Raw genomic sequence first — 17,947 nt, 5'->3', positions numbered from 1 at the left:
ATTAGGAAAGGCCAGGTTATGTAAATTTCAAAGCTTTATAAATACTCTGACTCCTCAAACCTTGTCCCAATAATCAGCAGCCATGGGCTCCTCGAAGCAGCTGCCTAGCACTCTGAAAATTAAAATAAATGATACCCACAAAAAAAAATGATACCCACAAAGCAGGAGAAGGCTATAAGAAAATAGCAAAGCGTTTTCAGGTAGCCGTTTCCTCAGTTCGTAACGTAATTAAGAAATGGCAGTTAACAGGAATGGTGGAGGTCAAGTTGAGGTCTGGAAGACCAAGAAAACTTTCCAAAAGAACTGCTCGTAGGATTGCTAGAAAGGCAAATCAAAACCCCTGTTTGACTGCAAAAGACCTTCAGGAAGACTTAGCAGACACTGGAGTGGTGGTGCACTGTTCTACTGTGCAGCGACACCTGCACAAATATGACCTTCATGGAAGAGTCATCAGAAGAAAACCTTTCCTGCGTCCTCACCACAAAATTCAGCATCAAAAGTTTGCAAAGGAACAACTAAACAAGCCGGATGCATTTTGGAAACAAGTCCTGTGGACTGATGAAGTTAAAATAGAACTTTTTGGCAGCAATGAGCAAAGATATGTTTGGAGAAAAAAGGGTGCGGAATTTCATGAAAAGAACACCTCTCCAACAGTTAAGCACGGGGGTAGATCGATCATGCTTTGGGCTTGTGTTGCAGCCAGTGGCACAGGGAACATTTCACTGGTAGAGGGATGAATGAATTCCATTAAATACCAGCAAATTCTGGAAGCAAACATCATACAGTCTGTGAAAAAAAAGCTGAAGATGAAAAGAGGATGGCTTCTACAACAGGATAATGATCCTAAACACACCTCAAAATCCACAATGGACTACCTCAAGAGGCACAAGCTGAGGGTTTTGCCATGGCCCTCACAGTCCCCCGTCCTAAACATCATCGAAAATCTGTGGATAGACCTCAAAAGAGCAGTGCATGCAAGACAGCCCAAGAATCTTACAGAACTAGAAGCCTTTTGCAAGGAAGAATGGGCAAAAATCCTCCAAAGAATTGAAAGATTCTTAGCTGGCTACAAAAAGCGTTTACAAACTGTGATACTTGCCAAAAGGGGTGTTACTAAGTACTGAACGTGCAGGGTGCCCAAACTTTTGCTTCGGGCCCTTTTCCTTTTTTGTTATTTTGAAACTGTAAAAGATGAAAGTAAAAAAGTAACCTTGCTTAAAATAGTAAAGAAACGTGCCATCTTTAACTTTATGCCTTTTGGAAATCAGGTCAATTTTACTCAATTAGCTATTCACAGTAACAGAAATTTTGACCAGGGGTGCCCAAACTTTTGCATGCCACTGTATTTGATAAGGTTCCCATGGTAGGCTCAGTCATCAAAGCTGTAGGCATGGGATTCTGGAAAACTTGGCTGTGTGGATTCAGAATTTGCTTGTCCATAGAAGCCAGAGCAGAGCATTGGTAGCAGATTGAGAATATTCTTCACGGAGGTTGGTAACCAGTGGTGGTCGACAGGGGTCTATTCCGGGACCTTTGTACTTGGTGGTTTTTACTAAATGACTTGGATGGGAAGGGTGGGTTAGTAAATTTGCAGAGGACATAAAGGTTAGTGGTGTTGTGGATAGTATAGAAGGTTGTCATAGGTTACAATGAGATATTAATAGGATGCAGAGCTGGGCTGAAAAGTGGCGGATGGAGTTCAACCCAGAAAAGTGTGAAGTGATTCACGTTAGAAGGTCGAACTTGAAGTCTATATGCAAGGTTAAAGGTAGGATTCTTAGTGTGGAGAAAGAGGGAACTTGGCGTCTATGTCCATAGATCCCTCAAAATTACCACGCAAGTTGATAGGGTCGTTTAGCAGGCATATTGTGTTTTGGCCTTCATTAGTCAGGGGACTGAGTTCAAGAGCCATGAGGTAATGCTGCAGCTCGATAATACCCTGCTTTGGCCGCACTTGGAATAATATATTCAGTTCTGGTCCACTCATTGTAGAAGAGATGTACAAGTTTTAGAGATGGAGCAGGGAAGACTTACCATGATGCTGCCTGTCTTCTGGAGCAAAGGAGGATGAGAGGTGACTTGATAGAGGTGTGCAAGATAAAAGGCACAGGTAGAGTGGATCGCCAGAGACTTTTTCTCCAGGGTGGAAGTGGCTAACACAAGTGGATATAATTTTAAAGTGATTGGAAGAAAGTATAGGGGGAGAGATGTCAAAGGTAGATTTTACTTAATACACAAAAAGTGGTAGGTGCATGGAATAAGCTACTAAAGTGGTGGTAGAGACAGATACATTAGGAACACTTGGGAAACTCAGAGAGGCACATAGATGAAAGAAAAATGGAGAAAATGGCGGGCTATGAGGGAGGGAATGATTAGATTGATCTTATAATAGATTAAAATGTGAGTACAATATTGTGGGCTAGGGGGCTTGTACTGTTCTAAGTTCAAAGGCCTGCATTTGAACCACCATTTCTTGGACAGATATGATCCCAGTGGCAGCACACCAAGGAACAGGTGGACATCAAATCCCATATTAATCATGCAGTTTCTGTAAAATTAAAATTTTAATTAAACTGGTATCACACTGCATTCCCACTGATACGAAATGACAGAGTTTGTCAGCTCCTTAAAGAGCCCTCTTTTCACAAAAACCTATGGAATTGTTTCTAAAGCTGATCAAAGTTTCGGAGTGATGAAAATCAGCTGTACTTTTCAATAAATGAAAAATATTTATGTGAAGGTAGCCGTGAGAGAGAGCTTGGGCTATGCAGGCAAAGTAGAATCAATAACAGGAGCACAGAAAAAGCGGCAGCGAGAACAGGTTGGGGGAAGAAGGGCAGAGAGATACAACAGCAATGAGAGAAATGTGGCGCGAGAAACATGTAGATGACAGCTAGACAAAAACTCTTTCAGGCAAAGTGCTGGAGGAACTCAGCAGGTCAAGCAGCATCTATGGAAATGAACAAAAGTCACCATTTCGGGCCGAGACCCTTCTTCAGGACTGAGAAGGAAGGAGGAAGACACCAAAGTAAAATGGTGGGGGGGTGGGGCGGGGGAGGGAAGGAGGCTAGCTGGAAGGTGATAGGTGAAGCCTATAACTGCAATTTAAAAAGCAAGGTTTATGCATCTATTATATTCAGCACCAAATTGCCTGACACCTTTACAGCTTTCACCGGTCCTGTTTATTTCTTAATCCTACTAGTTATATTACATATTGTGAAGTACTACATGGGTGCAAGACAGATATCCAGGAATTAAAATCACTAAAATATAATGGCTAGAAAGTAATTAAAGTCAGCACTACCAGACCAAATAGTTCATGTCAACACTATCGGACAGACCTTCTTTCTTCCCTTCATTGCTGACAGACCCACAGAGGGCACTGGACCAAATACCACACAACATTCCACAGCTCTGCCAAACCTCAGCTTCCCCTCCGGAGAAGTACTGGACCACAGGACCCTCTTCCAGTCAGGTACACCCTGCACACGGCTGCCCACATCCAGAATCTTCTCCCAATCATCCTCTTCAATAGGAATCAAATTCTCAAAGTTTCCATAAAATTACAGAATCTAATGGGTGTACAACTGAACAAGTCAAGCAGCATCTGTGTGCTGGGGTGGGGGGGGGGGCAGCATTAAGTTATGCTGAAAGTTAGAACTGAAAAGCTGATTCTCATTTTTAATAGCTCTTACTGTTGAAACATGATGTTAATGTTAAGCCCAATATCTTACTCACTATGGACAACACCAGAGATCTGCTGTTAATACACAGAATGTACATATATTGTTATACATACAATGTTATACATAGTCCACACCATTCATGTATTCACATTTATGTTCAAGCAGTACCATACTGGAGCTCAGAAAATGAGGGACACTAAGGAAGAAAGGAAATGTCTGGGTAGATGTAACCAGCATACATGGAATTGGTTTACAGTCTTACTTTAGTTCTGAGTGGTTCTTTACTCAGGGTTAAAAGTCTTTTGAGTATTTTCTGCCCCAGTAGAAGTTCCAAGTTGTTGTTCCTTTCCATGTGTTGTAGTGCACCAGGCAGCATTTCCTTTTGTTGTTTTTTCACAAGGCCGAGTTGCTAGCCCAGCATTCAACCCAGCACAGATGGGAAGCATGCAAGGAGACGGCTGGATTTGAACCTGGGACCATTTGCCTTGAAGTCCAGTGCTGATGCCACTACACCACCGGCTGGCTTAGAAATTCCAAGTACAGCCGTGCAAATATAGGTTGGTCTTTGGACGCTACAGAACATGGTGATGACATGGTTTTTAAAAAGACAACAGGCATGAGGCACTGAATCGTACTGAATAGCAGATTGGGCTAAAGGATCTATGTTTTTACTTTTATTATTCTTGAAGTAATCTGCATACACCTTAGAGAACTGGTTTGCACGTCCCAGTACAAAAAGAGAGAATGTAGTTTCTTACCCCACACCATCACCTTCACAACTACCACCCCATCCTAAGTAACAAGAATTGACTTTCTTTTGGCCTCAAAGGACTCTTGCATAGTTGGTCCGTAAGTGGTAAGGATAGCAATTGATCTTTCCAGTCATTAATAGTATTCTATCCATTACAGAAACCAATTATCCAGGTAATGGCAGAATAGGTGATTTTCCAGATTATTACTTTTTATTCCCATTAACACACCAGCACATTTTTAATTTACTGCTTTCCTTAGAGAGTGTTGCACAGACTATAATAAATGTCCCTGTGGGCCCTGGAAAGCAGCAAGGGAGCACAGGCAAAATCAACCGTTGGTGAGCCAGATACCAAACCATCAGGATGTTGGGAGTTTTGCTGTATTCGATACAAGATTTATTGTTATTTCAAAGTGCAACACTCAACAATTTTAGTTATTCTGTTATTTGACAACAATTCAGCATTCCTGTGCTTCCCGAACAAGGCTGCACTTTATTGAAAATGAGGACCAGCACTATAACAAGACCGTAATTCCATTTCCCCTTGGCATTAATCTGGAGAAAAAGGGCAGGCTACACATCTATTAGCATAGCAGGCCTGCAATAAACCGGTTAAAAAAGTTAAACTGAAATGTTAAAACCAAAATTTATTTATGCTTAAAGAGGTACAGTACCTCAGCTTCTCGTGATCTGGAACAAACTCCTCCTTGTTTGACATGGATCCTTTAATCTGGGTTTGCTTGAGCTGAAAGCACAAATGGATCATTCAAAATTGAAGTTCATGCAACCCACCAATGTTTCTTCTCTCATTTCTGAAAACACTTGTTGAAATAAAATTCCATGGATCTTTGTTACTTCAGCCAAGTGAGAACCAAATCAGTGTAAACTTTCCTTGGGAGTTTCATGAGTATATTCTAGCAAAGGGAATATCACATATCTTTCAAATTCATAGTTACATGAGCACTTGCAGCAAAAGTTTCAGAACAGTGATTGGAAGATGAAGTCCCAGTCTATTACTCGTCCATAAACCAGGATAGCTGAGACCAACAGCTACAGTTCACCCATTAGCTGTGATCAAGAAAATAAAGTACTGAACATTAAATGGACACAGTCACATGCTCATCTAGGAATGCAATATTTTAGTCATGTTAGAAAGTTCAGCAAATGCTATTAATTCACACAGGAATAATTTTAAACTAAGTCTTCTGATTTTTCTATATAACCATATAACAATTACAGCACGGAAACAGGCCATCTCGGCCCTTCTAGTCCGTGCTGAACTCTTACTCTCACCTAGTCCCACCGTCCTGCACTCAGCCCATAACCCTCCATTACTTTCCTGTCCACATATCTATCCAATTTAACTTTAAACGACAACATCGAACCTGCCTCAACCACTTCTGCTGGAAGCTCATTCCACACAGCTACCACTCCCTGAGTAAAGAAGTTCCCCCTCATGTTACCCCTAAACCTTTGCCCTTTAACTCTCAACTCATGTCCTCTTGTTTGAATTTCCCCCACCCTCAATGGAAAAAGCCTATCGACATCAACTCTATCTATCCCCCTCATAATTTTAAATAGCTCTATCAAGTCCCCCCTCAACCTTCTACGTTCCAAAGAATAAAGACCCAACTTGATCAACCTTCCTCTGTAACTTAGGTGATGAAAGGTACAAGGTACATCAATTTGCTCACAAGGATCAGACGGCCAAAGTTGATTGGAAGGGGACTCTAGCAGAGATGACAGTAGATTAGCAATGGGTGGAGTTTTGGGGAGTGATTTGGAATCAGTTCATCACAAAGAAGAATAACCATTCTAAAGGGAGGATCATGCAATGTGGCTGACAAGGGACGTGAAAGAGAGCCCCAAGAGCTGAAAGAGAGGGCATACAATATAGCAAAGATAATTATTAATAAAGTGCTTGAGAAGCTGTAAGTTCTGAAGGTAGATTAAGTCACCTGGATCAGATGGACTACACCCCAGGGTTCTGAAAGAGGTAGCTAACAAGAATGTGGAAGCATTAGTAATGATCTTTCAAGAATCATTAGACTCTGGCATGGTTTCAGAGGGCTGGAAAATTGTAGATATTACTCCACTCTAAGGAGGGAGGGAGGCAAAAGAAAGGAAATTAGCCTGACTTCAGTAGGTTAGAGTCCTTTATTACAAAATGAGGTTTTGGGGTGCTTGGAGCCAATAGTAAAATAGGCACAAGTCAGCATGGTTTCCTTAAGGGGAAATCTTGCCTGACAAATCTGTAGGGAATTCTTTGAGGAAATAACAGGCAGGATAGCCAATAGAGTGTCCATGGATGTTGTTTACTTGTAATTCTAGAAGGCTTTTGAAAAGGTGCCACACTTGAGACTGCTAAACAAGACAAGAACCCATAGTATTACAGGAAAGATACTAGCACAGGCAGAAGAATTGCTGACTGGCAGAAGACAGTAGAAATAAAGAGGGTCTTTTTAGGTTGGCTGCTGGTGACTAGTGGTGTTCTGCAGGATCTGCAAATTTTCATTTTTGTGTTATTGATTTGGATGACAGAATTGATGGCTCTGTGGCCAAGTGATACTGAGATAGGTGGAGGGGCAGATAGTGTTGTGGAAGCAGGGAGTCTAGAGAAGGACTTGGATAGATTAGCAGAATGGGCAAAGGGCAGCAAATAGAATATAGTGTAGGGAATTGTATGGCCATGTATTTTGACAGAAAGATTAAAAGTATAGACTATTTTCTAAATGGGGAGAATATTCAGAAATCAGGTGCAAAGAGACTTGAGTCCTAATGCAGGATCTCCTGAAGGTTAATCAGCAGGTTGAGTCAGTAGTAATGAAGGCAAAATAATGTGAACAATCATTTCAAGAGAACTGGGCTATGACAGCAAGGATGTAATGCTGCAGATTTAAGGCAAGGGTCAGATCACGTTTGGAGTACTGTGAACAGTTTTGGACCCCATATTTAAGAAAGGATGTGCTGGTATTGGAGAGGGTCCAGAGGAGGTTAACAAGAATAAACCTGGGAATGAAAGGGTCAACTTATGCCCTAAGCATGCACTTACAGTTTATTAGTCTGAGGGAGATCTCACTGAAACCTACTAAATATTGAAACGCCTGGACAGAATGGATGTGGAGAGGATGTTTTCTATAGTAGGTGAATATGGGACCAGAGTACACAGCCACAGAACACAAGGAAGTCCCTTTGGAACAGATGAAGAGAAATTTCTTTAGCCACAGGGTAGTGAATCTGTGGAATTCATTGCCACAGATGGCCGTGGAGGCCAAGTTATTGGGTATATTTAAAGCGGAGGATGATAGGTTCTTGAGTAGCAGGAGCGCCAAATATTACAGGAGGAAGGCAGGAAAATGGAGTTGAGATGAAAAAAAATCCATCATGATCAAAAAGCAGCACATACCCTATGGGCCAACTGGCCTAATTCTCTTTGCAGGTCTTGTTTTTTTTTGTCTATTATCATCATAATCATCGTGATAAAGAGTTTCTATCACTACTAAAAACCACCTCTACCAGGAAAATACAATGTATAAGAACGTTTAATACTTTAGAGATTAGAACATTTAAGATTCTTCAGAAATTTAGTTAAATTAATACTACAAAATACTTTAAATGGAACTTCTAATATCTTTATTTTTATATGGAATGACAGTATGTCATGCAGAAAATAGCGAAGCAGTCAGACAATTCATGATATTCAAAGTGAGCCAAAGTATTATGTAGCAGATACTTAAATATCTTTTTACAGATTGATATGACAAGCCAAGCACATTGTACAGATTACTGGCAGATGGAAACAGACAATAATTTGATTAAAGCAACACACATCAAAGTTGCTGGTGAACGCAGCAGGCCAAGCAGCATCTATAGGAAGAGGCGCAGTCGACGTTTCAGGCCGAGACCCTTCGTCAGGACTAACTGAAGGAAGAGTGAGTAAGGGATTTGAAAGCTGATTAAAGCTAATTTGATTAAATATGAGCTGGGGTCCAGTTTAAAAAAAACAATCAAGGGAAAACGTTATAACTAAAGGAACGGCATTAAATGAAACTTCATTTTCACTTGCCGTCCAAAAGATAAACTAATGAAAATCAGTTGAAATTATGAATAGGAAATTAATGTTTTATTCAACAGGTCATAATCTGGTAAGTGCTGAGCAACTAGGTTGAACTAAAGTTTATTGATCATCATTATCTACTGAAAAACCTGAATTTGTTTATTCAATTATTTACAATCATCCTTCCAAGTGCTGTACTTAGGGTAACAGATGGCGGTCAGTTGTTTGCAAAACATAATTTAATCAGACATGTCTTACAAGATTTAACAAACTACGATGTCCCAACAATGTACAAAATCTAATCACTTAAATTATAATCTTTGATGGCAATTATACTAAAATATTCTTTATTTTCCAAATTGCCTTATTCAACACTACTGAGGAAGTCAGGCTAACACCACATCGTTAGTAAGTTACCTTCACAAAATACAGGCCTTTGGGGGGGGGCGGGCGGGGGGAGAAAGGGAAGGCTGCCACTTTTAACCGCAAATGACCTTAAAATGTGAACGAAAGCGCTGTCAAAAAAAGATTACCAATAAAAGGCAGGGTCAATGATGAAGCAAATTTGATGGCAGATGTTTGCCTATGTGTTATTTGCCCAGAGTGTACAAGTCAAACAAATTAAAGCTAGATCCTACATGGAGCTCATTCATAAAGCAGAATCTTCATCAGATTATTGTAGGAAATAAAAGAGTATTAGGAAGCAAGAGCAGAGGCAGTCAAGACTTTGCTCTAAGAGAGCTGAAAAGCTGCTGAAAATATAAAAGTGATAACAGTACATGAAGCCAGAGAGACACAACTGAAGTACAAATAAGTGGTCACATACCTATCAAAGGTCCTGCATTTGGGAAAAACATTTCAAACAATATTCCTGCTTTCCCCCCACACTTCCAATAACTGACTTAAAGTTATAAAGCAACATACTGTTAATAACACACACAAAAGATGCTGGTGAACGCAGCAGGCCAGGCAGCGTCTATAGGAGGAGGCACAGTAGACATTTCGGGCCGAGACCCTTCATCAGGACTAACTGAAAGAAGAGATATCTTCAAATTCACACATGAAAGAAAGAATTCATGAATTCACACACAAATCTGTAATGCTAAAGTTAAGATTGCATGTAGAGTATACTATCCATCCACAAAAATAAGAACAGAAAATAGAGTAAACAATTTTGCAGGAATCAGTTGGCTTTCAGGGTTGTCACAAGATTTTTGCCTGAAAATTCTGCCATGTGCATTTAAAAAGTTCATTTTTTCCATGAGTGAAGTACAATAGCAACCAATTCTAGATAAATCTGCTTCATTCAGAAAATTCTGCAGAGCAAATCCTATAGTGATTCATGTGTAAGTTCTACCCAAGGGTCATAAGTTCTGATATCAGTCCCCATACAATGCTCCTTTTTGCATCATAACCAGGGAACTTGGCCCACATTGTTCTGGTGACATCCAACTCAGGGCACTTCAGGGACAATATGGTCGAATTCATGTATTACTGGACCAAATTTTAAAAAAGAGGAGTAAAATATTTGCCCAAATCCTCTTCACCATGCATTAAAACTACAATAGCACCTGAGTCCCTCTAACCCCACAAACCTTTCTTCATGCCCACAAGTCACCACAAATTCTCACAATCTCCTTGCCTTACCAGCCTCCAATCACCCTCCCTTCCAAAGCATCTGTCAGGATCATAGTCCTCACCCTCCCTCAACAACGTCTCTGATCTTGATCTCAACAATACCCTCCTAATCTCCATCTCAGTCAGAAGAATGACTATACACCCTGATCCCTTTCTTCGAAATCCCAGTCGCCATGCTTAAAACCCAGTTACAGAGTTCTTACCCATCAGGCAAGAACAACTTTGGTTATAAAAACATGCAAATATTCATTGTAAATGTGGGTGTTGATCTAGATTACGGGCTCCCAAGCTTTTTTTTAATGCCATGAACCAATGCCATTAAGCAAGGAGTTTGTGGAACCCAGGTTGGGAACCCCTGGTGGTGCTCATGAATGATATTTGTTAAAGTGGAACGACAATTAAAAGTGCCCAGAACATCAATGCCATTTTACTTCAACTATTAGAGCACCCTAGGATCTCTAGGTGAGAGTGTGCACCTAGAAATGTCCATGAAGCAAAATGAACCAAGTTCATTTGCAATTTCCAAGTGTTATAAGAGTCTGATATTTTAGAGAGGTAGAAGAAAAGTATTTAATTGGCATCTTCCAGGCATCTTCAAATAGGGAGTCACAAGTATGTTCGAAAAACACCTACAACTTTTCCCATTCTGGGCTTTCCATTTTCATATCAAGCTAGCAGCACTGCTGTACTAGAAGGTACATAAAAGCGATTTATTTATAAAGGAAACTCTGCAAAGGTTTCAACAAAATATGCCACAGTTTCATCCAACACACGAGATGCCTTTTGGCCCACTATGTGTGTTCTCTTTACAAAATGAGTCAATTAATCCCATTCATCCAAACTACAGCCAAGTTGAACACCAGCTAAATCACAAGTCACGTTAGATACACAAGGCAGAATTACAATTTAACTGTAATGGATTTTATTTACAGCCTGCACGGTATCACACCAAATAAATTTGAACATTTACAAAGATAAATACCTACCGTTAAGATGAAGTGACACTTGTCAATGACATCAATATTCACCAAACATTCTACTGTAAGTCCACTGTTCTCATGGGAATTTCCTTGCAGGAATGTATTAGCAACAGTTGTGTACTCATAGGTATATCGGAGCCCTTTCTGGTAATTCAGATAATTGGTACCTACAAGAAATTTCGAAGTTTCAGTTATGTCAAAATAGTTTAAAACTGCATAATAAATGGAACACAAGTGAAGAATTTACCAATTATTTGTTTAAAAAGCAAATTAGGATGATATCCAATATCTTTTGGGGCTTCAAAAATAAAAGCTATAAAGAGAATGCATCACTTTATTAGATGTATTCCAATAAATGTTAAACGATTGAAGGGCAAACAGATAAAATTCCACCCAAACAGCAGAGAGAGGAATCAGTATACATGCATTACACACTTGTCTACCAGTGCTGCTGGTTGGTGAAAGTGGCCACTGACAGCAGGTTTTCCTCCAGAGAAAATGCTGGCCAGCTATAAACCAACCCTGACCAACACTGAACATTCTGGAGGAGTATAGAGAGTCTATCTCTAGGATAGGGTAGGACCCACCTTCCCTTCCTTAACAGAAAATGAACTCAGGGCACATACCAAATAGTTGCACCAGAATGAAATCTGTTAGAGCAGAACAGGACAACACAGGAAGAGGGTCTTCACCACACGATATTGTGTCAAACTAATTAAACTAGTAATTAGAAGTATACAAAGCTAGTCCCTTTTGCCCAGACATGTCCATATGCCCCCATTCTCTATATATTCATATGCATAAGAACCTATTAACTAGCTCTGTGATATTTGCCTCCACTACCACCCTTGGCAGCGTATCTGAGGTACACGTCGCTGTTTTTAAAACATCTTGCCTCCCATCTCACCTTATATGCAAGCCTTCTTATATTAGATATTTCATCCCTGGGAGAAAGATACCAACTGTATATCCATGCCTCTCAATCTTACAAACGCAAGTCAAGTTTCCCCTCATCCTCCACTACTCCAGAGGATACAACTCTAGCCTCTTCTGCATCATCTGCAATGCCTCCACACCCTTCCAAGAATGGGTCAGCAAGTTCCATGAAGCTTTAGGATGCATGATCAAAGGCCGCGAAGACGATTTTTCCCTTGACCGAGAGTTTCCAGTATTTTCCGATTTATTACTCGGTGCAAAATGAACACTGGATTCAACCATAATTAGCCTATATTAGAAGATTTAGTCTGGTGACCACAATAGATAGACGCATCCTTGAGGTGTATTAGGTTGAGCAAGTGATGCAAAGCCCTGCATTTTAGGAGTGCCTACGGAATGCTAAATAACCCAGTAAGTACACAAAATTAGGGCGTTGGAAAAGTGGTTCCCCGAGTATAATACAAGGAATTCATTCCACTTATAATTCAAGCACGGAAGTCAATTACATTATTCATAATATTACAGCCCTGCTAGGAATTGCAGCATTTAATGCTATGCTGAGCCGGCGTGGGGATAATAAGGATGATGAAAGCTAATCCGGGACAAGTACGAATAGTATGCATTAATAAATGGCTTTCACTTTGAAGTGCAGCACAGCGAGCCGCACTGAATTCAATCTGTTTGAGTTGTTGCAGCGCCAAGCTCCAGCAACACTAAGATAATTGTACACAAGCGGTTACAAATGACTAATGTTTTGGCCGTGGACGTTTCATTATACAAGACAAAAAAAAAACCACATTGCTGTTCCGTCTGCACGGGCGGATTCGGGGCATTGAACCTGCGGAGGCTCGGAGATACCCAGGACACAAGGGGTGCCGCGTTTTCAGCTGCCCGCAGTCCCAATCATTATCAATCCCCAAACAGAAGGGATTGTATAAAATTCTGTTTCGTTACCGCGGAATCTTATCATTAACAAAGATTAAAAACAGCTCCACATGGCTTTGCAGCATCCTCTCGGCTGCACTACCCAGTTTTTGCAGGATTGACGCCGCTGCTGTGATGCTATGGACAGACGGCAGTGGTACGTACCAGTGCAGACAGACACGCAGTTACCTGCCGGACGGGACTTCGCTACATTTCCTACAAAGGAAAGAAAGAGACAATCAGTTGCATCAAACGAAGTTCGTTGGAAAACCTAATAATTGCCTCTATCATCTCGGTAAATACGGTAACGTCATGTCATCGGGGTTGGAGGCAATGTTTGCATCTTTTGATTAAAGTTCTGTGCAGGGAGGTGTCAGTGTTTCCGAGTACAGACAAGGTTTCACAGAGGAACCGGCCTGCAGTTCCGCATGAGTGACGGGTCGGTGGACTGAATGACCGGCTGCAAACTTGCTCTGGTTATCGTGGAAGAAAGCGGCAATTTACACTAACAGTGCCGGTGTGAATACTTACACTTAAAACAATTTATTACGCGGACATTAAATGAAATCCTGAAAAGAATCGGCATGTCCAGGATGGAGGATCCCTTTTTCCCCTCTAACTGCATGAAACCACAGAGAAATGGACAAACACTTACTTCCGAAAGTGCTGAGAACCGCGCTAAGAAAGAGAAGTAGTCTCATAATTATCATCAGTGGAATCTCGACCACACCAGCATTGAACAAACGGTGTCAGTCCCCAGGGAAGATGAAGCTGCCCCTGGCACCGTTAAACCCAGCCTTCAGCCGGCGGGATCAGGACATTTGACTCTTTCCACCACGCGTGAGAGGAGTGGGAGCAGCTGAAAACTTTCGTCCAATCCCGTGCCCCCGTAGGTTGGCTAATAGCTTGATTGGTTAAAAAGTTAACACTCGTCAAACAGCAGTAACACGTTTAGAAATACATCACGCTCAGTTAAAAGACAGAAAATTTTAATGAAACATCAGCCTCAGGAATTCCTTAATTGATTCATGAGATAAGTTCTTCGTGTATGATGTTCGTTTCAGAATGTTAGATCGCTGTGTAATATGTATTCAAACTATGTTCGTTGAGAGCAGCACACGGTGCAAGTCTGCAGATTAAATCTGCGCCAGAAATGTTAGATTGTCTCACTGAGCGATTCATTCCAGACGCATCTCCCTCCCCTTCCCTCTCTAGTCCTTTCCCTTATTTCTCTGTTTGCTGCCTAACTCACGTATGCAGTTTTTTATGCTTATTTTTCTTGACATTATAGATCTTTTCAGTTTAATTCGGAACTTTTGAACGAAAGAGCGAGACTTAACCGCCGAGATTTCAATCACGCCGCACAATAGACATCAGTCGTGTATTAAGTATGGGGCCAATTCCCCAGCATGGTTATCTAATGATTCGACCAAGAAACAAATCTGCAATAAAAACAGAAAGTGTCGGAGAATAGAGGAAAAAGTGTCGGTACATGTATTTCAGGTCAGAGACAATTAGAACACGACCTGAGATATTAAACATGTTTCTCTTCTGATAGATGCTGCCTGACCTGTTGTGCCCAGTATTTTCGGTTTCCATTTTAGATGAAGAGTCAGAATGCATAGCCCAGGGTTGCCCAACTTTTTTATGCTATGGACCAATAGCATTACTTAAGGTGTACGTGGACCCCTCGTTGGGAACCCCTCGCATAAACTAAGGTTTCAGTTCCCCGGCGAATAATATGATGAAACATGTAATCAATAATAATATGAAACTTGTAAAATGAGTCAGCTCCATCATGGGTACCAGCCTCCGCAGTAGCCAAGGCATCTTCAAGGAGCCGGCCTCAGGAAAGTGGCGTCCATCATTATGGATCCGCACCACCCAGGACATGTCCTCTTCACATTTCACCAACGGGAAAGAGGTACAGAAGTCTGAAAGCACACATGCAACGATTCAGGAACAGCTTCCTCCCCTCTGCCATTGGATTTCCAAATGGATACTGAACCCATGAACACTACCTCACTACTCTTTTATTTCTATTATATTGCTCTACTTGTTTTAACTTAACTGTTTAATATATGTATTTTAATGTAACTCATTTTTCTCTGTATTTATTTATCATATATTTCATGTACTGTTGACATAAATTTAACAAATTTCATGGACATATGCCAGTGATATTAAATCTGATTCTGATGAAAGATAGGTAGAGAAATCTATTTCTATTGCTGAAGGACTAACTTAAAATTACTGCCAGATCAGTCAGACATTATTTCAGGAACAACTTCATTCCACAATAGTTTAGTGGTATTCAGAATAGACTGAAATTTGTCAGGTGTTGTGTGATGGATACTCACTTTCCAGGCCCCAAGAAAATCATTGTTAACTTCAGCTTTCTAGCATGACCTTCCCAAAGTGTCAGAGTTGTTTGAGACAAAGTTAAACTTCTAACTAATATTGCTTGTTCAGCTTCCTGGTGTAAACAAGTAAAGAGTGAGGTTTAATCAATGTAAGACAATGGGATTATATTAAGTGGCCTGCATCAAAAGAGACAGCACTGTTATTTTAAAAAACGCAAACAACAGGAATTCTGCAGATGCTGAATTTAATGGTTATTTTAAGTTATTTTCACCACTGTGACTTAGTTTAAGGAAGTGTGCAGACCAAATTGATTTCATCCTGTAGCACATTAAACACGGTCATGGGTATAGTTGATTAATCAATAGTTGTGATATTTGTGTAGTCACAGAATTAATGTTGGGTGTCTGGGATCTCTGTCTCCAGAAGTTTTTAGACCATCTGTATGAATTATTTTGTCACAACACAGGTTTCTGACAAATATCACATGCAAATAATGTCAGCTAGAAGCAAGACAGTATAAATGTTAGAAAACTTTGGGGATTGTTAGGAATGACAAGGAGAATGATAGAAAGATGTCATGGTCCAGTCCGTGAGGCCCGCATTCCGGTTCACGGTCCAGTCCATCGATCCATATTCCAGGTTTTCCAGTTTTCCCTTGACCTGTTGTGTGCCTTAATTGAGGCACATGATTCTGATTTTAGGCTAGCTACATAAATAGCTTCTGGGTTCAACTTCATTTACTGGACTATTCCCTTCCCGTCACCCTCCTCCTGAAGCCTCTACCTGCAACCTCTGCCTGAAGCCTTGGCCTGAAGACTTGCCTGCAACCTTGCCTGAGTCCTCGCCTGTATCGCTATCAGGTTCTACTGCCGGAGCAAGACTGGAGCCTTGCTGTGTCTAGATTAGGAACTGTCTTTTGTTGTTTGAAACTGTCTCTGTGTCCATGCCTTCGCTAGGTAGGTCTGGCCATTTGCCGCTACCTCATATTAGGAACTGTCTCTGTGTCCACGCCTTTGCTAGGTAGGTCCGGCTGGTTGCCGCTACCTTGTGTTGGGAAACCATCTCTGTGTCCACGCCTTTGCTAGGTAAGTCTGGCCATTTGCCGCTACCTTGTGTTGGCACCTGTCTCTCTGTGTTCTGTGTATGAGTCCTGGCCCTATGTCCTGTTCCCAAGGAGGGGTCCTGGCTCCATTCTGCGTTCCTGTCTCCCAAGACCAAGTCAAGGCTTCAGGGTCTTGTTCTGTCCTTGTGCCTCGCCCAGCCCAGGAGTACCTCATCTAGTCCAAGCCATGTCCATGTACCTCGCCTAGTCCTAGCCATGGCTTCATGTTCTCATCCTGTCCATGTGCTTCACCCAGCCCTGGAGTACCTCACCCAGCCTGGTGCTGGGGTTCCCTCATCCTGTTCAGGAGTCTCACGTCCAGTCCTGTTGCCAATCCTCGTCCTGTAGACACGTCTTGTCCTCGCCTAGATCTGGGGTCCAAGTCTGAGTCAAGACCCAGGTTCCAGGTCCCTGTCCGGTCTCTGGCTCAGAGTCCTTGTCCAGGTTCCAAGTTCTTGTCCTAGCCCAGGCCCTGTCTCCTTGCCTCGTCCAGGGCCTGTGTCTTGTCCAGCATCGTTTCTTCCCAACTTCCCTTGCTTGCTTGACTCACCTAGTCCTGTTCCTAGTACTTCAGTGTCTGTGTCTTGCATTTGGGTCTGCCACCAGCGCTCCCCCCTTATGACTAAAGATGCACTGAAAGTAAGAAGATTCGGAATTCATTCCTCAACCTTTGGTTTTTGCAATAAACAACATGTTCATCTGCAAGTCATTGCTATGTTATTTTAGTTCACAAGAATTGTACCTATGTTTGTACTCCTTTGCAGTTTATTAATCTTTTGTAATTTAGTAATCTTTTATAAATCAGAAATTCTCTGGTGAGTTTTAAATGTGTATTAATAACTATCTGTCTAAATTTAAATGTGTACCAATAAAATGCACTGTGTTTAAACTACTTTGTTTGCAAGAAGTACCTCCTCCTGGATAGGAAGGGGAACCAACCTCTCAAATGGCAGCAATGAGTAGAAAGTGCGGTCCAAATGGTGGGGGTTCTTGACGATGGATGCTGCTTTCCTGCAACAATGCTCTTTGTAGATGTACTCGGTGGTGGGGAGAGTTTTGCCGTGATGGACAGGGCTGCATCCATCACATTTTGCTCGCTTTTCCATTCAAGGGCATTGGTGTTTCCATACCAGGCCGTGATGCAACCGGTCAGTACACTCTCCACCATGCATATACAGAAGTTTGTCAATGTTTTAGATGACATGCCAAATCTTTGAAAACTTCTAAGAAAACAGAGACACTGCCATGCCTTCTTTGTAATGGCACTTACATGCTGGACCCAGGACAGGTCCTTTGGAATGTTAAAGATAAGGAATACAAAGTTACTGACCCACTCTACCTGATCATGGCTGACCCATGGACATCTGGTTTCTTCTTCCTGTAGTCAACTCTTTCATTCTGATGTTGATTGAGTGACAGGTTATTGCCAGGTTTTCAATCTCCCTCCTATATGCTGACTCGTCATCACCTTTGATTTGGCCAATAACAGTGGTGTCATCAGAAAACTTA

The 17,947-nt window shown here is 41.4% G+C and overlaps 1 protein-coding gene across 1 annotated transcript in view; it reads right to left on the bottom strand.

Annotated features, from left to right (window-relative positions):
• The window catches only part of LOC134352270 (apolipophorins-like), a 124,665-nt gene extending 110,878 nt beyond the window's left edge, over positions 1 to 13,787 (bottom strand). Inside the window, exons 1-4 of the mRNA XM_063059560.1 lie at positions 13,628 to 13,787; positions 13,138 to 13,188; positions 11,119 to 11,279; positions 5,112 to 5,182 (exon numbers count right to left, since the gene is read on the bottom strand). Coding sequence (XP_062915630.1) covers positions 5,112 to 5,182; positions 11,119 to 11,279; positions 13,138 to 13,188; positions 13,628 to 13,682 — 338 coding nt within the window. The 5' untranslated portion in view covers positions 13,683 to 13,787. The remainder of the gene's footprint in view (positions 1 to 5,111; positions 5,183 to 11,118; positions 11,280 to 13,137; positions 13,189 to 13,627) is intronic.
• Positions 13,788 to 17,947: the final 4,160 nt, after the last annotated feature.

Source organism: Mobula hypostoma, chromosome 9 (assembly GCF_963921235.1).
Source record: "Mobula hypostoma chromosome 9, sMobHyp1.1, whole genome shotgun sequence".
Lineage (NCBI taxonomy): Eukaryota > Metazoa > Chordata > Chondrichthyes > Myliobatiformes > Myliobatidae > Mobula > Mobula hypostoma.
The sequence above is the reverse complement of the archived record's forward strand: the minus strand, read 5'-3'. Positions and strand labels throughout refer to the sequence as shown.